Genomic DNA, 17765 nt, shown 5'->3' on the forward strand with positions numbered 1-17765 from the left:
TCTTCTTCTCACAACTTCTACATTTCAGATAACTTCAGAGGTCTCTATTTATAGAAGGCAGGGTACTGTTCTAAACCATAATAAAAGCCAGCATTGTCTCAAACCTAGAAATGTCTATTTAAACATTTTAATCTTTGCTAAATGCAGCTCTAGAGAAGTGATAACCAGTGTGGCTGTGTTAAAACCAGCTTCTTGAAAAGTTTTCCTTTAATATTCATGGTTAGTACCATCCACTTACTGCCTTGCAGTGAAAATTATTACAGGGTATACATTGCTGGATTACTTGTTAAACTGTTGAAAATGGTTATACTTGATTAAGCGCATTCTGTTAAAGATTATAAATGTAAAGATGAAGTATGGCTTTTAAAAAGCTGTCTTGTTTAAATGGAATCTTTTATAAATTTATTTCTTTAACATTTGATGACAAATTTAATATTGTTATGCATCCTGGGCTGCATCAAATGGAGCATGACCAGCAGGTCGAAGGAGGTGATCCTGCCCTCTCTCTCAGTGCCCACTCTGCTGTGTTTTGTGCATACTCTGGAGTATTGTGTGCAGTTCTGGTGTCCTCAACATAAAAAGGACATGGAACAGTTGGAACAAGTCCAGAGAAGGGCCACGAGGATGATCAGGGGACTGGAGCACCTCCCGTATGATTACAGGCTGAGAAAGTTGGGGCTGTTCAGCCTGGAGAAGAGAAGGCTGTGTGGAGACCTCATAGCAGCCTTCCAGTATCTGAAGGGGGCCTATAGGGATGCTGGGGAGGGACTCTTCATTATGGACTGTAGTGATAGGACAAGGGGTAACGGGTTAAAACTTAAACAGGGGAAGTTTAGCTTGGATATAAGGAGGAAATTCTTTCCTGTTAGGGTGGTGAGGCACTGGAATGGGTTGCCTAGGTGTCCTGGTTTCAGCAGTCATTTTTCTCCTTCTTAGTAGCTGGTGCAGCGCTGTGTTTTGACTTTCGGCCTGGGAACAGAGCTGATAACAATGATGTTTTAGTCTGACCAAGGACTTTCTGAGCCTCATGCTCTGCCAGAGAGGAGGGGAAGCTGGGAGGAAGCAGAGACAGGACACCTGACCCAAACTTACCAAAGAAGTATTCCATACCACAGCACATCATGCCCGGGATGTAACTGAGAGTTAGCCGGAAGGGCTAGGGCACTGCGGGGTTGGACGAGGTATCAGTCGGTGCTCGGTCAGGTGGGGTGGGGCGAGTTATCGGTTGGCTGGTGGTGAGGTGTTGTATTCTCTTCCCTTGTTATTTCCTTTATCATTATTATCATTGGTAGTAGCAGTAGCGATTTGTGTTATACCTTAGTTACTAAACTGTTCTTATCTCAACCCGTGGGAGTTGCATTCTTTTCGATTCTCCTCTCCGTCCCTCCGGGAATAGGGGGAGGGCAAGAAGGAGGGGAAGTGAGTCAACAAGCTGTCTGGCTAGGGTTTAAACTACGACACCAGGGAAGTTGTTGAATGCTCCAATCCCTGGCAGTGTTCAAGGCCAGGTTGGACAGAGCCTTGGGTGACATGGTTTAGTGGGAGGTGTCCCTGCCCATGTCAGGGGGGTTGGAACTTGATGATCTTAAGGTCCTTTCCAACCCTAACTACTCTATGATTCTATGATTCTATGTTCATTTTTGTTGAGTGTATATGCTACATCTAATATGATTTCAAGGCAAGCAAATTTTAAGTTACTCAGATGAATTTCAGAAGGTGACGGTGTCCTTTAGTTTAGTTATGAATGTTTGTATAAGTTTCAGACAATAATATCACTCAGTAATGAATTTGGATTGATTTAATATAAATATGTGTTTCAGCCTATTTTGCTGAATTTTGGCTGGAGAAATGCATTTAAAGACCTTTCTGCTTCTGTGGCTCACTGTATAACAATAGCAATAGAGGATTTTTCAGCTAAAATTCTTCAACATGAGCAGAAAGAAGAGTTTTCAGCTGCAAGCTATGCAATGAGTCTTGTAAACAACCAGCAAATGAGGGAGTCCTGCAGAGCAGTCCAACAGGAGGAGCAACCAAAACGAATTGCTAAGGCAGGTATCAAAAGATCTGAAGTTTGAGAGGAGACAGAATGCCAAGGCTGTTTGCCGTCTACACTTTGAAGTACTTACAGTGCCATTAATATTCTATATCTTATATAAATGGAATTAAAAAGAAAGTGAGAGGCATTATATTATGAGGCTGAGCAGAGCTTTATACAATAGCCCATAGTCTTATACTTGAAAGAATTAACTTTTAAACTTTGCCGGCATAATTTTTTTCATCCAAAAAGTTCTAAAACATTCTGATTAGTATCAGCTCTGTTACCAAGTGGTTTGATGGGAAAATGCTGAAAGCTTTGAAGAGTAGCTATAAAGGGATTTCCTGTATTCCTATCTTTAGACATGCCATTTAACTAATCAGCATAACCAACAATATGGCCAAATTAGAGTTCTTTGATTTGGCTGAAAGGTCATTTATGATGGTTAATTAAATTGTTTTTCTGAGGAGATATGTGTTTGAAAGTTTGAGGATTTTTTTATTTAGTAAGCTTTGCAACTGTTCTAGCAAATTTAAAATACTGGTAATGAACATTTGCTCAAAAAGACACAAGCTTTGGGAGATAATTTTAGGGAGATCAATGTATGAATTTAGATGGAAATTATAAGTTTGTTTTCAAATTCAGTATTAAGAAATATGTGTATTTTCAAAAATAAATTGAGAAAATCATTTTTGTCTACAAGGAATTAATGTTATGCTTTGAATGTGCATCTCATGAAATCATGAACAAAATGAAGGCACTACTAGCAAAGATGTTTTTCATTTTTTTCTCATCATATATTATGCAGCTTTCAAGCAAGAAAGAATGAAATAATAATTCATTTACTGCAGATAAACGCTTCACCCCTGCATAACAGAATGAAATGTTTTTAAAGCTGATTTCATATATTTATGCTTTATGCCAATTTCATTATCCAAGAATCTGACCCTAGTGTGTATAAATTAAACAGTGCTGTCAGAGTACAAATAACAACGCCATGTTTATTTCTCTCAGTTTTGTTCTGACATCATGGAAGAACTTGACACATTACTTCCATTGGCTCTGGCATGCAGAGATGATTCTCTCCAGGAAATTAGAGCAAATTTTGTGGAGGCCTGTAGCAAAGTGGCAACAGCTGTCCTGGCAAGACTGGAGGAGAAGAGCAAAGACGTCCCCTCCAAAGCTCCCCTGCAAGACTTGTATGCTGCCCTTTCCACAGCAATATATGTCTCTCAGCATTTTACAGCGTATAGCAATTTAATGAGAGAAACAAGCAAAAAGTGAGTCCCTTTGTCTTATAATGGTTTAATTCAAACATAAATAATACAGGGCTTCTTTCCGTTTTGGATGATACAGTATGGTGGTAGTTTTCCAAATTGCATCATATTTTTCAGCACAGTTACTGTGTGTGTTACTTACGGAAAGACCTGAATCAAAGCTGTTGATAATCTAAAGCATCTATTGCAAAACAAATTATTTGTATGTTTAAGATCTGCATTTGATTTGCAGATCTATATTTTTTATTTATTAAGCTTAAGTAAATAGGATTGTCCAGTGAACTGAATGTTCTTTGCTATCATATAAATAAAAGGCTAAGGCATTAATTTCCTTTTCTGACCTTTGCAATAGCTGAATTTTCATAAAATCTGTTTTAGCACATACCAATCTTAGAGGACAGTATAAATATACATTCCTGTGCTTTTACCTTATACCATCTGTATCCAAATATGTGAAAAAATACATCCACTGTAGTTTTAGAATTTATTTTTTGTTGCACACAGAATAAAAATTGGAGATGATATGAAGTACTAGTGTAAATTCTATGTCAGTGTTTGCCCTGGGAGGCAATATAATTACATTTGCTCTGCTTTTAGGAGATTTTGCCTTAAAATACTAGGAATCTCTTCATTGGTCCATGTTTTTCTGACACATGTAATTTAAAAGCAAAAAATGGGAGGGACACCTGAACTGGTGCAGTTTTCAAGGAATGTAGGATTTCTAAGGGTTTGTCTGCACTGCTGAGCTGCTTTCCCTTTGATGTTTTACTCTCTCCTGCATGAAATATATCTTTGTGAATGGGAAGTTTGAGCCAAAATATTGCTCAATAATTCTACGCATGTGTATTATGAAAGTTCCTTAGTACATGCCTACCAAAAGTAATCTCTGGACTCTGTTTATGTTTTTTTTTAATCACACTCGATGCTGATGCAATTATGTTTCAATCCAGAATCTCCCAGTAACTGAATGACAAGCATACTTTTATCTCAGAAAATAGAATGAATATATTTTTCAGTAATGTGGTTAAATGAGAACTTGGAGATGAGCAGAATATTTAAAGAGTTTGTGAAACAAAGGCCAGATACTTTTCAAAAGTGAACACTAGTTTTCAGCCTTCAAGACCAAGAGGAAATTAGTGATTGATAACTGGGGATTGTTACTTCCTACTGCACAGCCTTTCAATCTTTGCCTCTTTGATCATTCTCTCTAAACAGACCCCTGTCCCTCATGCCTGTCCAACAATATCAGGAATTCATCAGTGTTCTTCAGTTTCAAGTTACGAACTACTGTGTCAGAGTTTGTGCTACAAGCATTTTACAGGATGCTGAGAGCCACCACTGGGATGACTACAAAGCTTTTTATGAGGTGTGAGGTTAAGTTTATTGTGCCTCCCTTTTATAAAATGTGTTTTACTGGTTGCCAGCTCTCTAATTAATTAGAAGCATAAGATCAGCATTATTTTTACATAAAGATTATTGGATTTTACTGCTTTGAAATATACATTATTGCAGGCAAATGTCTCTGTAGGAATGATGGAGGAACACATAAGCATTTAAAGATGAGATAAATTGTTACGATGGAGTGTTTGTGTCATTTGCTTAATAAGATATTCTGTCAACTTCAAGACATTTATACAGAACTCAAGAAGACATTGAGAAGTCATTTTAACTCTTCTTCTTACAGAAAGCATGACATGAAAACGAAAGCAGGTTTTCTCTTGAAAATTTTAAATCTGATTCTTTGCTTTTTTCTTCTTTTTTTTTTAACTAGTTCCCCTTTTTACCTTTGGTAAGTGAAGACTATAACAAAGACAGACCATCAATATAGTTACTTTCATTATTCAACAGTATATTGCTGAGATAACCACTGCCATTTCATCTGCATTTTGAAGTCACAGATCTAGTCTTAAACCATAACCCTAACGATTCTGTGAAAAAAAAAAACTGCTAAAAACCTCCTAATGATTCTCTGAAAAAAAACCATCAAGTGAATTATCATTTATTGGGGTTTTTTCTTCATTCCATTCAAATGGAGACATAGGCTGACATATACTGTTTGAAATTATTTTCACTTAATTTCTGGATGAAGTGGAAGTGTTATATGTTTTTTTATCATGAATAACTGAGATCTCTTGGAGCCAACGTCCTTGTCTTCCTTATATCATTTGCTGTGTGAGAGGATTAGAGTGGTTTTGTTAACTGTTTTCTAGAGCTCTTACATGAGAGAAAAGTCTGTGTGATGCATGTATTCTACAGATGTAATATAAAAGCTCCTGAGTCAGTGACAGAAATCTGTGCTAGACAGGTGTTGCAGACCTTAATATGAGTAATTACCAAAATGCCCACCTCTGAAGGATAAGTAAACAAGAATTTTACTTTTGTTTGAATGTGAGCACAGATGTCCTCAGTTGATCAGGTAAGAAATTTAGCAGCTTCTGGCAACTCAAAGTTCATGACATGATCTTCACTTCACCATATGGTGCCATGTCCTGTTTATTAAGGGGCCAATAACTATTCACTGTGGAGGAAACCTAATTGTCAGAAATAGCTGTCCCAAGAAAAAAGGGTATAGATTAGCTAAACATTTTTATCATCACTGGTCAGAACTGATGTGTGTAGAAAGGGATGAAGAAAGCTGGCATGTCGGCTCTGTACTGCTTGCAGGACTAAAGGTGGGATATAATTTTATGTCATCACTCTGTTCTTTTTATTGGGCCATGGACCATGGACCATTGCCCAAGAGTGGACCATGATCTGCTCAGGGTGCCTGCAAGAGACACAACGCTAACAAGCCACTACTTTCATTGTGCTCTTGTAGGCATCTCAAATGAAAGAGGTTGGTGTAAGACCTATTGATTGTTATGGAGGCAACAACCTACTGAAACTCCTAGCGGTGAGAGGTGGCTCCTTCTGAGGTCTAAGCTCTGCAGGAAGCGTGAGGCTCTGCCTTTTAAATCACACCAATCTTGCTGAGCTCACAGAACAAGAGTAGCTTGGAGTCAGGTGCCAGAAGACTTTGCCGCTCATCAAGAGCAGGCTCTGGTACAAGTGCCTCCTCCCTCAGTAGGAACATATCTTGCACTTTTGTGAGTTCCTCATTCTTGTCTTGCATACTTGATTACAATCAAAATGGCAATCTTACACTTGAATGACATAAGTTACTCTTCTTTTTCCCCAATAATAGATGACTTTCAACTGGTATTAAAAAGAATATGTGATAGCCTTCGTTTCTGTACACCACTAATGACATATTGATTAATAAGACTGCTAGAATTACTTGTTGTGTAAGTCATCCAGGAAAAACCCAAACCCACTGAAAGACAAAGGGAAAGGAGGAAAGGGCAGGGCACAGTGTCTGTGTTTGATTACAGAGAACTGCAGTTTCCATATCCATTTATTAGTTTGTTTGTACAATGGTGATATCTGAGAAGAACAAGATTGGTAGCAAATGGTTATTACATTCTGTAAAAGAATTTGCTGCATTTTAAAAATAAGAATAAATAAAAAAATTAAAATATATTTTGGATTTTCATAACTAACTCAATGCGGGACCAGGATTAAAAGCCAAAAGACCAGTTATAATTAGAGGGTGAACACATTACTATTACAGTCACTGTGAGATCACCAAAAGATCTGAAAGCCTTTTAGGAAAGTTAAGAAGAGATTTTGTGAGATACAAGTAGTGAATTGATGGTGGTGTGAGATGTGAGCTGACCTCTGAGAGCAGTTCCTGTTCAGCACTTGGAGTCTGAGCTGCCAGGGAGGGAAACTCTGGGCTCGGTACACTGAACACCCACTGTGTCACTGGCCAGCGTTCCAGCTTAGGCGTCCGAAGGGAGCCTTTAGTGTAGCAGACATCTGCTGTGGCTTTGAGAACTTACGTTTTCTAATAGTCAATGAATAAAGAATTGTCTGTTCAAACATAATATTGAGTGGCTTATGCAATAAAGCACAGCTACTTGTTTCGTGATATGTAAACTAAATAAAAGTTCACATCTGTTTGTATAAAATGAAGCCTGCAAAAATAGCAGATGTTTACCAGTAGAAATGACAACAAATTGAAAAACAGGTCAGAAAAGGAACGAATCTTATTTAGATCTTCAGTGACACTGTTGCTTCTGTGATAGAGGTACAATGTTAGAAAATGTGTATTGTTCAATTTACTGCTTTAGACTGAATAAAACAGAGAAAGTGAAGCATTTTGTGTTTAAGGTTAACTCACCAACATTCAGTAACTTAAAAAAAAAAAATAAATAGTCAGTTTAGAATTATATTTCTGGTTGCTAAGACTGCATTGGTTTTGAATTTTTTTTTTTTTTTGGTAAATTAACCGTTTTATGATTCTATGAACTAAATAAATTAGCTTCCATTAGGCATTCAAACTTATTATTTTTCACCTGGTAAATTTATTCTGTAACAGTTGTAATGTTTTTACAAAGAAAGGCAAATGTTAGCAAAATGTCTGTGAGGTAGGGTTAGGGATTTATTTCTGGCAAGTTCTACTGGAACATACCCCAAGAATAGTCATGGTAATGTGTCTAAGAAACCCCACCTTACAGAAATATTTCAGCATTTGAATTATGTAAAGCTATGGAGTTATGAGTTGAGTTGTGAATTAAACTTGTACTGTTTCAGTATATCATGCTATAATAATGTAATTTTATTTCACACAAGAAAAACAGAAAATTATTTTAGTATGTCCGTAATTTTATTATATCAATTTTTGAACAATATAAGACAATCCTATCTTACCTGTGTGGAAACACTTGCCAAGTGCTTCATTGTTCAAAATACCAGAGTGATTTGGTTTAATTTCTCAGTTGAAATATGCTTAAAACAGTTATAAGATGCCCATGGTTGTAGGTATGAAGAAAAGTAGGCATATAATTTTGTCTTGAAATTTCTCTGTATTACATTTGTCTCTTCTGCTTTAGAGTTTGGTACTTCCCCTCTTTGTCGTAATTTACCAGTTTTTAATATAAAATACGCTTTGACTATTATGGCAGAGATCCACTGAATAATGAAAACTCCCAATAATCTGTTCATGCGGTGTGTGTAAAAAGCAAGACAGATTTTTTTTTTTTTTTGCTTATTATTATTAGAGAATGCATATCAAACTCTTATAGTGTTTTAAAACTCATGGGGTTATTTTATATTTTTGATAATGCTAAAATATCAACAAATTCTTAAAATATTTCTCAACTCCATTGTAATTTTTCAAGTTAAGATTCAAGTCTTTGTTCTGACACAGCTTTATCATAATCATAGAATGGTTTCAGGTGGATCATATAGTTCTAACCCCCATACTATGGGCAGAGAATAATAGAATCTTTTGAATAGGTACTAGTTGAAATATTTAGATGTGATTTGAATCATGTACTGGGAGATGTTATGGATTAACCAATGTGAGTTTGACTCGTCTGTCTTTATCTCTGTATCATATTGGAGTGGTTCTGTATAAATAATGAAATATTAATACTGATGCTGATGCCTTCCTAGAAACTGTTTTGTTTCAATGAGTTGACATTATAAGATGAAAATTAATCTTACTAAAAAATTCTGAACATCTTTTATTATCATTTTAATTGTTCAGTTATATTTTTCTGCTCTCACTGCATTTCCATCATATATAATTGAAGTTTCGTAATCATGGTTATGTGTAGCAATTATGAGTTTGTTGAAATAGGTATGCTTAAGTAATTTAAATTATTATTTTCTTTTGAGGACAAAGAAACTGCTATATTAAATTCCTCTGACTATTATAGTCAGTACAGAATACTGTATGTGTTTTTAAACTAATCTTAAAACACAGTGGGTTTTGAGAATAGGTTAATTAAGGATATAAGAGGTAAATGCTGTAGTCTGGTTTTGTGGCAGAGCTCTAGTTTTGTAACTGAAATTGAACCTGAGCTTTCTTGCTAATAAAGAAGTTTCACAACTTGTCAAGGACCACTTTTTGGTCATTATGTGCCTGAAATTTTTAATTTATTTTCTTTCAGATTGAATTAATTAGACTTACAGGAACTAAATTGACATTTGGAAGGTGTGTTTTTATTATTTATTGGTGGTTTTGCTAGGGGGAAAGATGCTCATTCTCTGTCCAGATGTGGCATTACTTCTGCTGTGCTCTTCATCATGATCTATGGACTATTCTACCCCCCAAGACAGCCCAGGAGATTCTTACAGATGTACTAGAGGAATCTTTGTCTATGCTGTCCTCCAGATATTGTCAGGCCTGCCCCAGTTACAAGAGAGCACCACAAATCAGGTAATGGTTGTATACTTAATACGAGTTTTTAATGGATAAGTCTTAGTTTTCTGTTACGCACTTCGTTGATTCAAATTTAAGTGTTAATGAACACAGCAGAGGGGATAGACACAGTTTCTTACTTGGGCATCATTTGAATTCAATATATTTTGTGTAGATCAGTATATTTGGTGGTCATACACTAAACTGGGCAGAATCAAAGACCTCTTTTGAACTCTTGGTGAAATGGTTCCATAAGCGGCTTACTTGGTTTGAAAGCCTCATGATAAACAGTGCACTGAGGAGTAGTGGCGCAACGGAAAATGTGGGCAGCATTGGCAGGATCAGGATTTGAAATCACTGATTCATGAAGAAAACTCCATGTGTTCCAATAGAATTTGGGTTTTCATAGGGTTTTTCAAGTGGAAGAGCTAGAAGGTCACATCAGAACATTTGCCAGAAAGAAGCCAGTGATACAGAAGGAGGGAGAAGAAAGAGGCTATTCCTTCTGTTGTTTTAGGAAGTATGAATGTGGAAGTTCTTGCTGGGATTCTTACAGTTTGCCAGAGAGGAGGGTCTCTTCAAGAAATACTAAAGCAGGTGTCTCCAGGTGGAAGCTTACCCTACCTCTGTCCTTTCTCTTTCTATGAAATGTTGTGTGTTAAATAAATTGGTGCATTTCCTATCTTGTCTGTTTATAGGAAATGAGACACACTCAGCAGACATATATTCTATTTTTGTATCTTTAGGTACAGAGAGTTTTCCTGGAAGATGCTATAAATTTCCTGGAAAGTAAAAATACCCTGAAATATGAAAAATATATATTGATATAGTTTTTTCTTAAATGTGGTATTAGTCAATTCTATATGAATTTGCTTCAAAATACTAAACAAGAAAGGTTTTTTTTACATTGTCATTTTGTAGAGAAGCTGTTTTATTTAATAAGGCTATTCTTGAATTTGTCAGTAAGTAAATTGAATTATCCAGCCATCCACAATTGAAAAAATTATTTTTAATTAAGATAATTCAATATATTTTTATCATGGAGAGTTTACGTATTCATTTATAATATGGTACTTTGGAGGGGGTCTTTTCTTCCAGTGGTTCTTGAAATATTAGAGATCTGATCTGCAGTATAGACAAATGCATGTTTGCTTAGCTTTTCCAAAAATAAGATGAGCCTTACAAATGCAGATGATCACATATGCATCCATTGGCTTTTAGGTAATGAGGTACTTTTTTCACTCCAGCATCAAGCCTACTGTGTATTTTCTGTTATCCATCTGTTTCCTATCTGTTGTATGTCAGCCTTTGAGATTATGTTGTTGTACTTTGGGTTCTTGGGGTTCTTGCTGTTGTTTAGGCCAGTATCCCATGATGCTCTGCCAGCCAGTATCAACAGCAGCACATTACTGACTCAGAAATGCTCCATGTCGAAATGTGTTGCCTGGCAGGTTAAGTTTTACAAATTGAAGATTTAGTTCATTTATCATTACTTTTTTTGCACCAGCAGGATTTAAAAATAGTATGAATGTTCTAATTATACTTTTGTCATAAAGAAATGAAAATTTAATTGTATTCAGTTGTAGTTTAGAAAATAAGATGCTTCTGCCTAATGGCATTGTCCTTTGAAAGAGGAAATTTCCAATTTTTTTTAAGTCTCCTCTTGACTAGTGTCAATAACAACTTTTCTGTGGCTGAATTTTTACAGTGTAGCTCATAATTCCTACATCACTGATGAAAGATGAAATTTGAAGTCCATGCTGTGATTTAGGTATTTTATGTTGTCAGAAGAAAGCTCTACTTAACTGAAATTTACCACTCTCCTGATATCCCAAGTAATGTTATTTTCACTTTTTTCTTTTTTTTTTTTCCCCCCTACAGAATTGATATTGCAGCAATTTTGATGTCCACTGAAGATATGCTCTGGTCAGTTTGCAGCTCTGTTAAGGAGTTTCTGAATCCACATGAAGTCAGAGATCTCAAGATCTATAAAATACATAGCCACTGCAATAGTCTGCTGTCTGTGCTAGCTATTTTAACTTCACCACTGAAGAATTTGTATGAGTGAGTATGATTGAAACATTCAGTTTGAGATAAAATTGGTTCTTGAACTTGCATGGGTATATCTACGAGATGAGTAATGTGTTGAAATACAAATGCAATGCGTAGTGTTGACACATTTTTATAAGCTTCGGCTATTTCTTGATTTGGTCTTGAACTTCTCCTTACAAGCTTAGCTAAAGCACAGTTATATCTTGTGGGATTTTATTAGCTTTGGATCAAGTCCTGTACTTCACATTTTGTCTGGTCATAATATAGAATGCAGTGAATATCTGGTTAGATTTCCGCTGTAACATAAATAGTAGAATTTCATTAATAATTACTGATCTAAATTTGCAATTTACTGTTTAGTTAGGAGACGTGTTGGAAACATTGTTATCTGTCTAAAAATGTTTACTACTATGGCATTAAAGCCTGTGGTATGGTTTTTCAAGGACTTAGTCACTTATACAATTGAAAAGATTTTCATCTTCATACTTAATAGTTCAGATTTAGCTACCTAGAGCTTCCAGGTGAATTAGAATGTTCTGCTGTCATCCCATAATAATTCTGTAAGTAATGAATGAGCTTTAACTCATCCATTTGGGTCCCTTCCAACCCAAACCATTCTCTGATCCTAAGATTCTATGATAAGAACTCTGCTGTAAATTTGGTATCATACAAACTGAGATCACAAATTAAGAAAAAACAGCAAAACCCCAAACTAAGAAAGCCAAGTCCTATTCAACTGGATTTTAGTTATTATTCTAAACAAGAATATTCTAGGTGATACTGGTTATTCAAATAAAGAGGGTGGCAACCTCTTGCAGTTAAGCTACTTTAAATATTTTTTGCCATGTGTGGGCTCTTTTCAGACTTTTCATTATTTGTAGACTCTGAGGAGCATGCAGAAGTGGATTATAACTAGATGTTTGATCTTATAAAATGCAGGCTTATGAAAAAATAGTAATTAAAAAGGTGATTCATGAGCAGATTAGGTAGTCTTGCTGTGATGACAGTAATGGAGGCAGGAATGGACATTGTGGTAACTGTAACTTCCTCTGCTTCTTCATGAAAGCCCTTAGAATGATGAACTAAAACAAACATGTAGTACAGTCTGTTCCTTAAGCTATTCTAGGCTCCTCCAGTAATCCATGTTCTTTACAGAGTTTCTATACCTGGAATGATTATAAAAACTGTGCTAACTTGAGAACTCAGTGAGTTTCAGAACAAAGTGCCAATGGAGAGAGTGAGGCAGCATATTTGTATTTTATGTAAAATGCTGCAGACTAACAACTTGGTCATATAGGTTTCGTATTTAGGCATATAAATTTCAATATCATAATTTGATTTTCTAGAGATCAGGAACTTGACATGCACAGGATGTAGCAGCTCATTTAATTTACTACAAAGTACATGCTTTTGTGTAAGTAAAAGGGGGCATTTTTAATGAACTGTGTATTCAAAAGTTCTGTTTTCAAAACCTGTGAGACTTCACTGTCAAAACAGTTCTTTTATATTGTGTGTTTCATTACAGCCAATATTGTAAGTAACCTTAACCTAACCCAGTGTCCAGATACAAAGAAAAAACAGATTAACTTCTTGAATGATCATAATCCAGTTGGAAACACTTTCATATACTGAATTTTATGTTGAATTCCTAGCTCCATTGTTTACTGAGTTATGGGTAGTTCACCATGTTAAGAATCTATCAATAACAAATTTAGAAGCTCCTTATGATTTTAAAGGGAACTAATCCTTCATCAGTTCTCTTTACAATTACAGATATGTAATCAAAATTTCCATTGTTTAGCTTGACTCTGTATCTCTCAAAACATTTGTAAAATTAACTGGAATTTAAATAAAGATTTTTCTTTTAAATCTATCATGCTCACTTTTATTTCACTGCAGGGCCTAGATTTAAATTAATCTTTGGACTGCCAGCAAAAGTTTTCTGTAATCAGAAAAGTGGTGAGGGCAGAACATTGTTTTCCAGGATTTGTCTAATATGATAAATAAAAAATTGTATGAAAAATAAAATGTGATAAATATGATAAATAAATTATGAGAAAGTTGTCTAACATGATAGACAATAAAGTGACTGGTTCGTTTCCAGCTTACTAGAGATGCTCTATTATAAACTGTTGCTTCCAGAGAATTAAAATTATTCAAGATTCTTATTATGTTATCGAAATGCAATGAAATAGTAAGGGTGCTGAAAAATTAATAATATCCTTAACTTCAAATAAAGCAATTCTGGCTTTCTCCTTCCTAATTTTGTGATTTTGTGTTTTGCATTCTGCTGCCACTTAAAGTTTCTTTTATGTATGACAAGGCTTCTTAGACCCAGTCCTAAATTCACCCATGAATCTTGACTCATCAGTTTTTAATACTCACTCAGTTTTCTGTGCTTTATTTTCCTTCACTGTTCTCTGGCCTTCCTGAAATAGCTTTAGTGTAGTAGACTTGTTGGTTGAAAAGGGTTGGTGGAGGTCATCTAGTCCAGCCTCCTGCTCCAAGCAGCATAATCACCAAGAGTAGTCAGACATGACTGTGTTAGCTGACCCATGTAATCCTTTGGGACCTGAGATTTTACAGCCTCTCTGAGCAAACCAGCTCCATGGCTGCACTGCCTTGCTGCAGAGTATTGCTTAATATCTAGTGTGAACCTTCAAAGCTGCTGGCTATGACTTGCCGCATCTCACCAGCCCCTTCTCAGAAAAGTTTGTCAGTGTTGTCTGTGTAATTACTCTGGGTAGGCTGCCATTAGATGACTCAACCCTTTAGCCACCTCTTCACCAGTGCAAAGAAGACTAGATCCCTCAACCTTTCATCATAGATGATGCAGTCTAGTCCCTTCCAGTTTCATCACATCCTCCTTGAGCTGTAGGACCCACAGCTGGGAAAAATACATAGGGTAAGGCATCACAATCTTTAGTTTGCTTGCCATATTCCTTATACAGCCCAGTGTATGGTTTGCATTGCTTCTAGTGACAATATACTGCCTCATTTCAACGCCCTGCTGCCTATAAACCCCAGGCTTGGGGCTGGGAAGGGTTGGTACTCAGGCAGTCTGTTCCTAGCCAAGGTTGTTATAATTCTGTTGCTGGAGCAAAAAAGTTGCATTTTATCTCAGTGAACTTTGTGAGTTTCTGTTGGCCCAGTCGTGCATGACTTGGCACTCTACCATTCGTTATGTTACCTACCGTACCTGCTTTCCTCCGTTTAGTGACACCTGCAAATGTCCTAAATGTCTGTTGATGTCTGTCTGCTTTTGTCAAGGTTGCTGAAGAACCTCTTGAACAACAGCAGTCTCCAGGATGTGTTCCCCAAAACTACTAGGTGTTGCTATTTTCTTGCTACTTACCCAAACCTCTGAAAAAAGGGAGAATTTTCATTCCTCACAATTTCCAGTTATCATAGTCTTACTCACTGGCAAGGTTGTGAGTTACTCAGTTCAAGTCGCTGTGGTTTTTCTCAGTGGATCTAAGAGTTTCCATCCTGCTTGTGGATTCTGTAGGGCAATCCAATGCTGTTCTTCATTCATTATTTTTACAAAATTAAATCATCCAGAGGCAGGCTGGCAATATGCTGTACAACAGACCCATTTATGACTTCAGAAAAGAGGCTGTCTTCTGCACCAGGTTGAGGGTTGCTCAGATTGGAGCAGATACGTTCTTGTGGTTTGTTTTCTGTATTCTTTAGTCTTCTGTACTGAGTGGGAAATGACAATCTTTCTGTTAGGGAAGATACTAAGAGTAAGGTGGATGCACCTATTTATGTTTCCATGCTATGAATTATCATGTCTTACTTTCTCAGCAAGAAATCAGGTAAATTACTTGAATTATGAGAGAATAATTTTGAGATTCTATTGGTAAAATTGCTGTCTGTTGGGTAAAGATATCTGTCATTCAACTGTAATAACTGAAAATATTTCTCTTAATTTTAATGTATGATTTTTAATTCATGAAGTTGCTTTTTAGTCGTGTTTATTCCTGATATAGAGCTAAATCATTTGAAGTCTCCAAGGAAATACCATTAGGATATATCTTGTTTGCATCTCATTTTTTCACACCTGCACTGAGGCTTACAAGATCAATTCTCACCTTGTCATACTCTACTGAAGAATGAAACTGGAAACTTGCTGTGGTATTTAATACTTCCACAGATGCCATCCACTGCTTTGAGACTACAGGCAGCTGCTTTAACATAACTTGTAGTCAAAACAAATCTCCTACTAGCTATTATTATATGGCTGTTAGAAGAGTGGTTGAATTAAACTGTCTGGCACAGAGTTGGGTTTTCCTGACAGGAATTACACAGCCGGCAGTGGACACTGAGAAATGCTGGCACCAGAATTATCATATTAACATTAGACACTTAATTTTTTTATAGTATTTGAAGTTATTCTAGTATTTCAAGTATTTTAAGGCCCTCAGATTATCTCCGTTTCAGTTTAAAAATTTGGGTACAGGTTTTGTTATAAGCCTCAGAGTCCAAAAGCCTTCCCTGTTCTTGTACTTAGGAGACAGCTAAAAACCACACTAAGCAAGCTGCTTAAGCCCAGAAGTCTCTCAACACTTTAGACACTATCAGTAGAAAAGATGTAGACTTTTTTTATTAGGTTACTACCCAAACTGTATCTATCATGCTTTCTTGTAGGAAGTTTGCTTTATGCTTTACTATATTAAGAAAAATATTTCAGCAGATGAGAAACAGTAAAGTGAGTGGTTTTTTTTCTTTAATTTTCTCACAGTGTTATTCTGTAGTTCAGGTTCTCCCTTTGTCTATATTACGATCTCTGGCTTATTTTTAATCTTCAGGTTTTCATGAATTCACAAAGAGCACAAATTCACCATGTGCTGCTAATCCTTATGCTCAGGTACCATGATATCATTCTTCCATATGAGGGTGGTGAGGCGCTGGCGCAGGTTGCCCTGAGAAGCTGTGGCTGCCTCATCCCTGGGAGTGTTCACAGTATCACAGTATCACAGTATGCTGGAGATTGGAAGGGACCTCAAAAGATCATCTAGTCCAATCCCCCTGCCAGAGCAGGAACACCTAGATAACGTTACACAGGAATGTGTCCAGGCGGGCTTTGAATGTCTCCAGGGAAGGAGACTCCACAACCTCCCTGGGCAGCCTGTTCCAGTGTTCTGTCACCCTCACTGAGAAGAAGTTTCTTCTCAAGTTTAAGTGGAACCTCTTGTGTTCCAGTTTGCACCCATTACCCCTTGTCCTATCATTGTTTGCCACTGAGTAGAGCCTGGCTCCATCCTCGTGACACTCCCCCTTCATATATTTATAGACACTTATAAGGTCACCCCTCAGTCTCCTCTTCTCTAAACTATAAAGACCCAGCTCCCTCAGTCTTTCCTCATAAGGGAGATGCTCCACTCCCTTAATCATCTTGGTTGCCCTGCGCTGGACTCTCTCCAGCAGCTCCCTGTCCTTCTTGAACTGAGGGGCCCAGAACTGGACACAATATTCCAGATGGGGTCTCACCAGGGCAGAGTAGAGGGGAAGGAGGACCTCTCTCGACCTACTAACCACCGCCCTTCTAATACACCCTAGGATGCCATTGGCCTTCTTAGCCACAAGGGCACAGTGTTGGCTCATGGTCATCCTGTCGTCCACTAGGACCCCCAGGTCCCTCTCCCCTACACTGCTCTCTAACAGGTCGTTCCCCAACCTATACTGGAACCTGGGGTTGTTCCTGCCCAGGTGCAGGACTCTACACTTTCCCTTGTTATATTTCATCCCGTTATTCCCTGCCCAACTCTCCAGCCTGTCCAGGTCTCGCTGGATGGCAGCACAGCCTTCTGGCGTGTCAGCCACTCCTCCCAGCTTAGTGTCATCAGCAAACTTGCTGACAGTACACTCAATTCCCTCATCTAAATCATTGATGAATATATTAAATAATACTGGTCCCAGTACTGACCCTTGAGGCACTCCACTAGTTACAGGCCTCCAACTAGACTCAGCCCCATAGACTACAACTCTCTGGCTTCTCTCCTTCAGCCAGTTCGCAGTCCACCTCACTACCTGGTCATCCAGTCCACACTTCCTCAATTTAGCCGTGAGGATGCTGTGGGAGACTGTGTCAAAGGCTTTGCTTTGACAAGGTTGAACTGGGCTTGGAACAACATGGTCTAATGGAAGG

The 17765-nt window shown here is 37.2% G+C and overlaps 1 protein-coding gene across 5 annotated transcripts in view; it reads left to right on the plus strand.

Annotated features, from left to right (window-relative positions):
- Nucleotides 1–17765, plus strand: part of KIAA0825 (KIAA0825 ortholog) — a 247886-nt gene that overhangs the window by 79462 nt on the left and 150659 nt on the right. For 3 of the 5 annotated variants that reach the window (XM_062617491.1, XM_062617492.1, XM_062617490.1), the window contains 5 exons: nt 1821–2048; nt 3050–3315; nt 4528–4678; nt 9390–9580; nt 11444–11626. In XM_062617491.1, the coding sequence (XP_062473475.1) occupies nt 1821–2048; nt 3050–3315; nt 4528–4678; nt 9390–9580; nt 11444–11626 (1019 nt within the window). Of the gene's footprint in view, nt 1–1820; nt 2053–3049; nt 3316–4527; nt 4679–6130; nt 6830–9389; nt 9581–11443; nt 11627–17765 lie in introns of those variants that run through there. The other 2 variants (XM_062617493.1, XM_062617494.1) reach the window with 2 other exon arrangements.

The sequence above is a fragment of the Pezoporus occidentalis genome, unplaced genomic scaffold, assembly GCF_034315485.1.
Source record: "Pezoporus occidentalis ecotype Australia unplaced genomic scaffold, CSIRO_AGI_Poc_V1 ctg197, whole genome shotgun sequence".
Taxonomy (NCBI): Eukaryota; Metazoa; Chordata; class Aves; order Psittaciformes; family Psittacidae; genus Pezoporus; species Pezoporus occidentalis.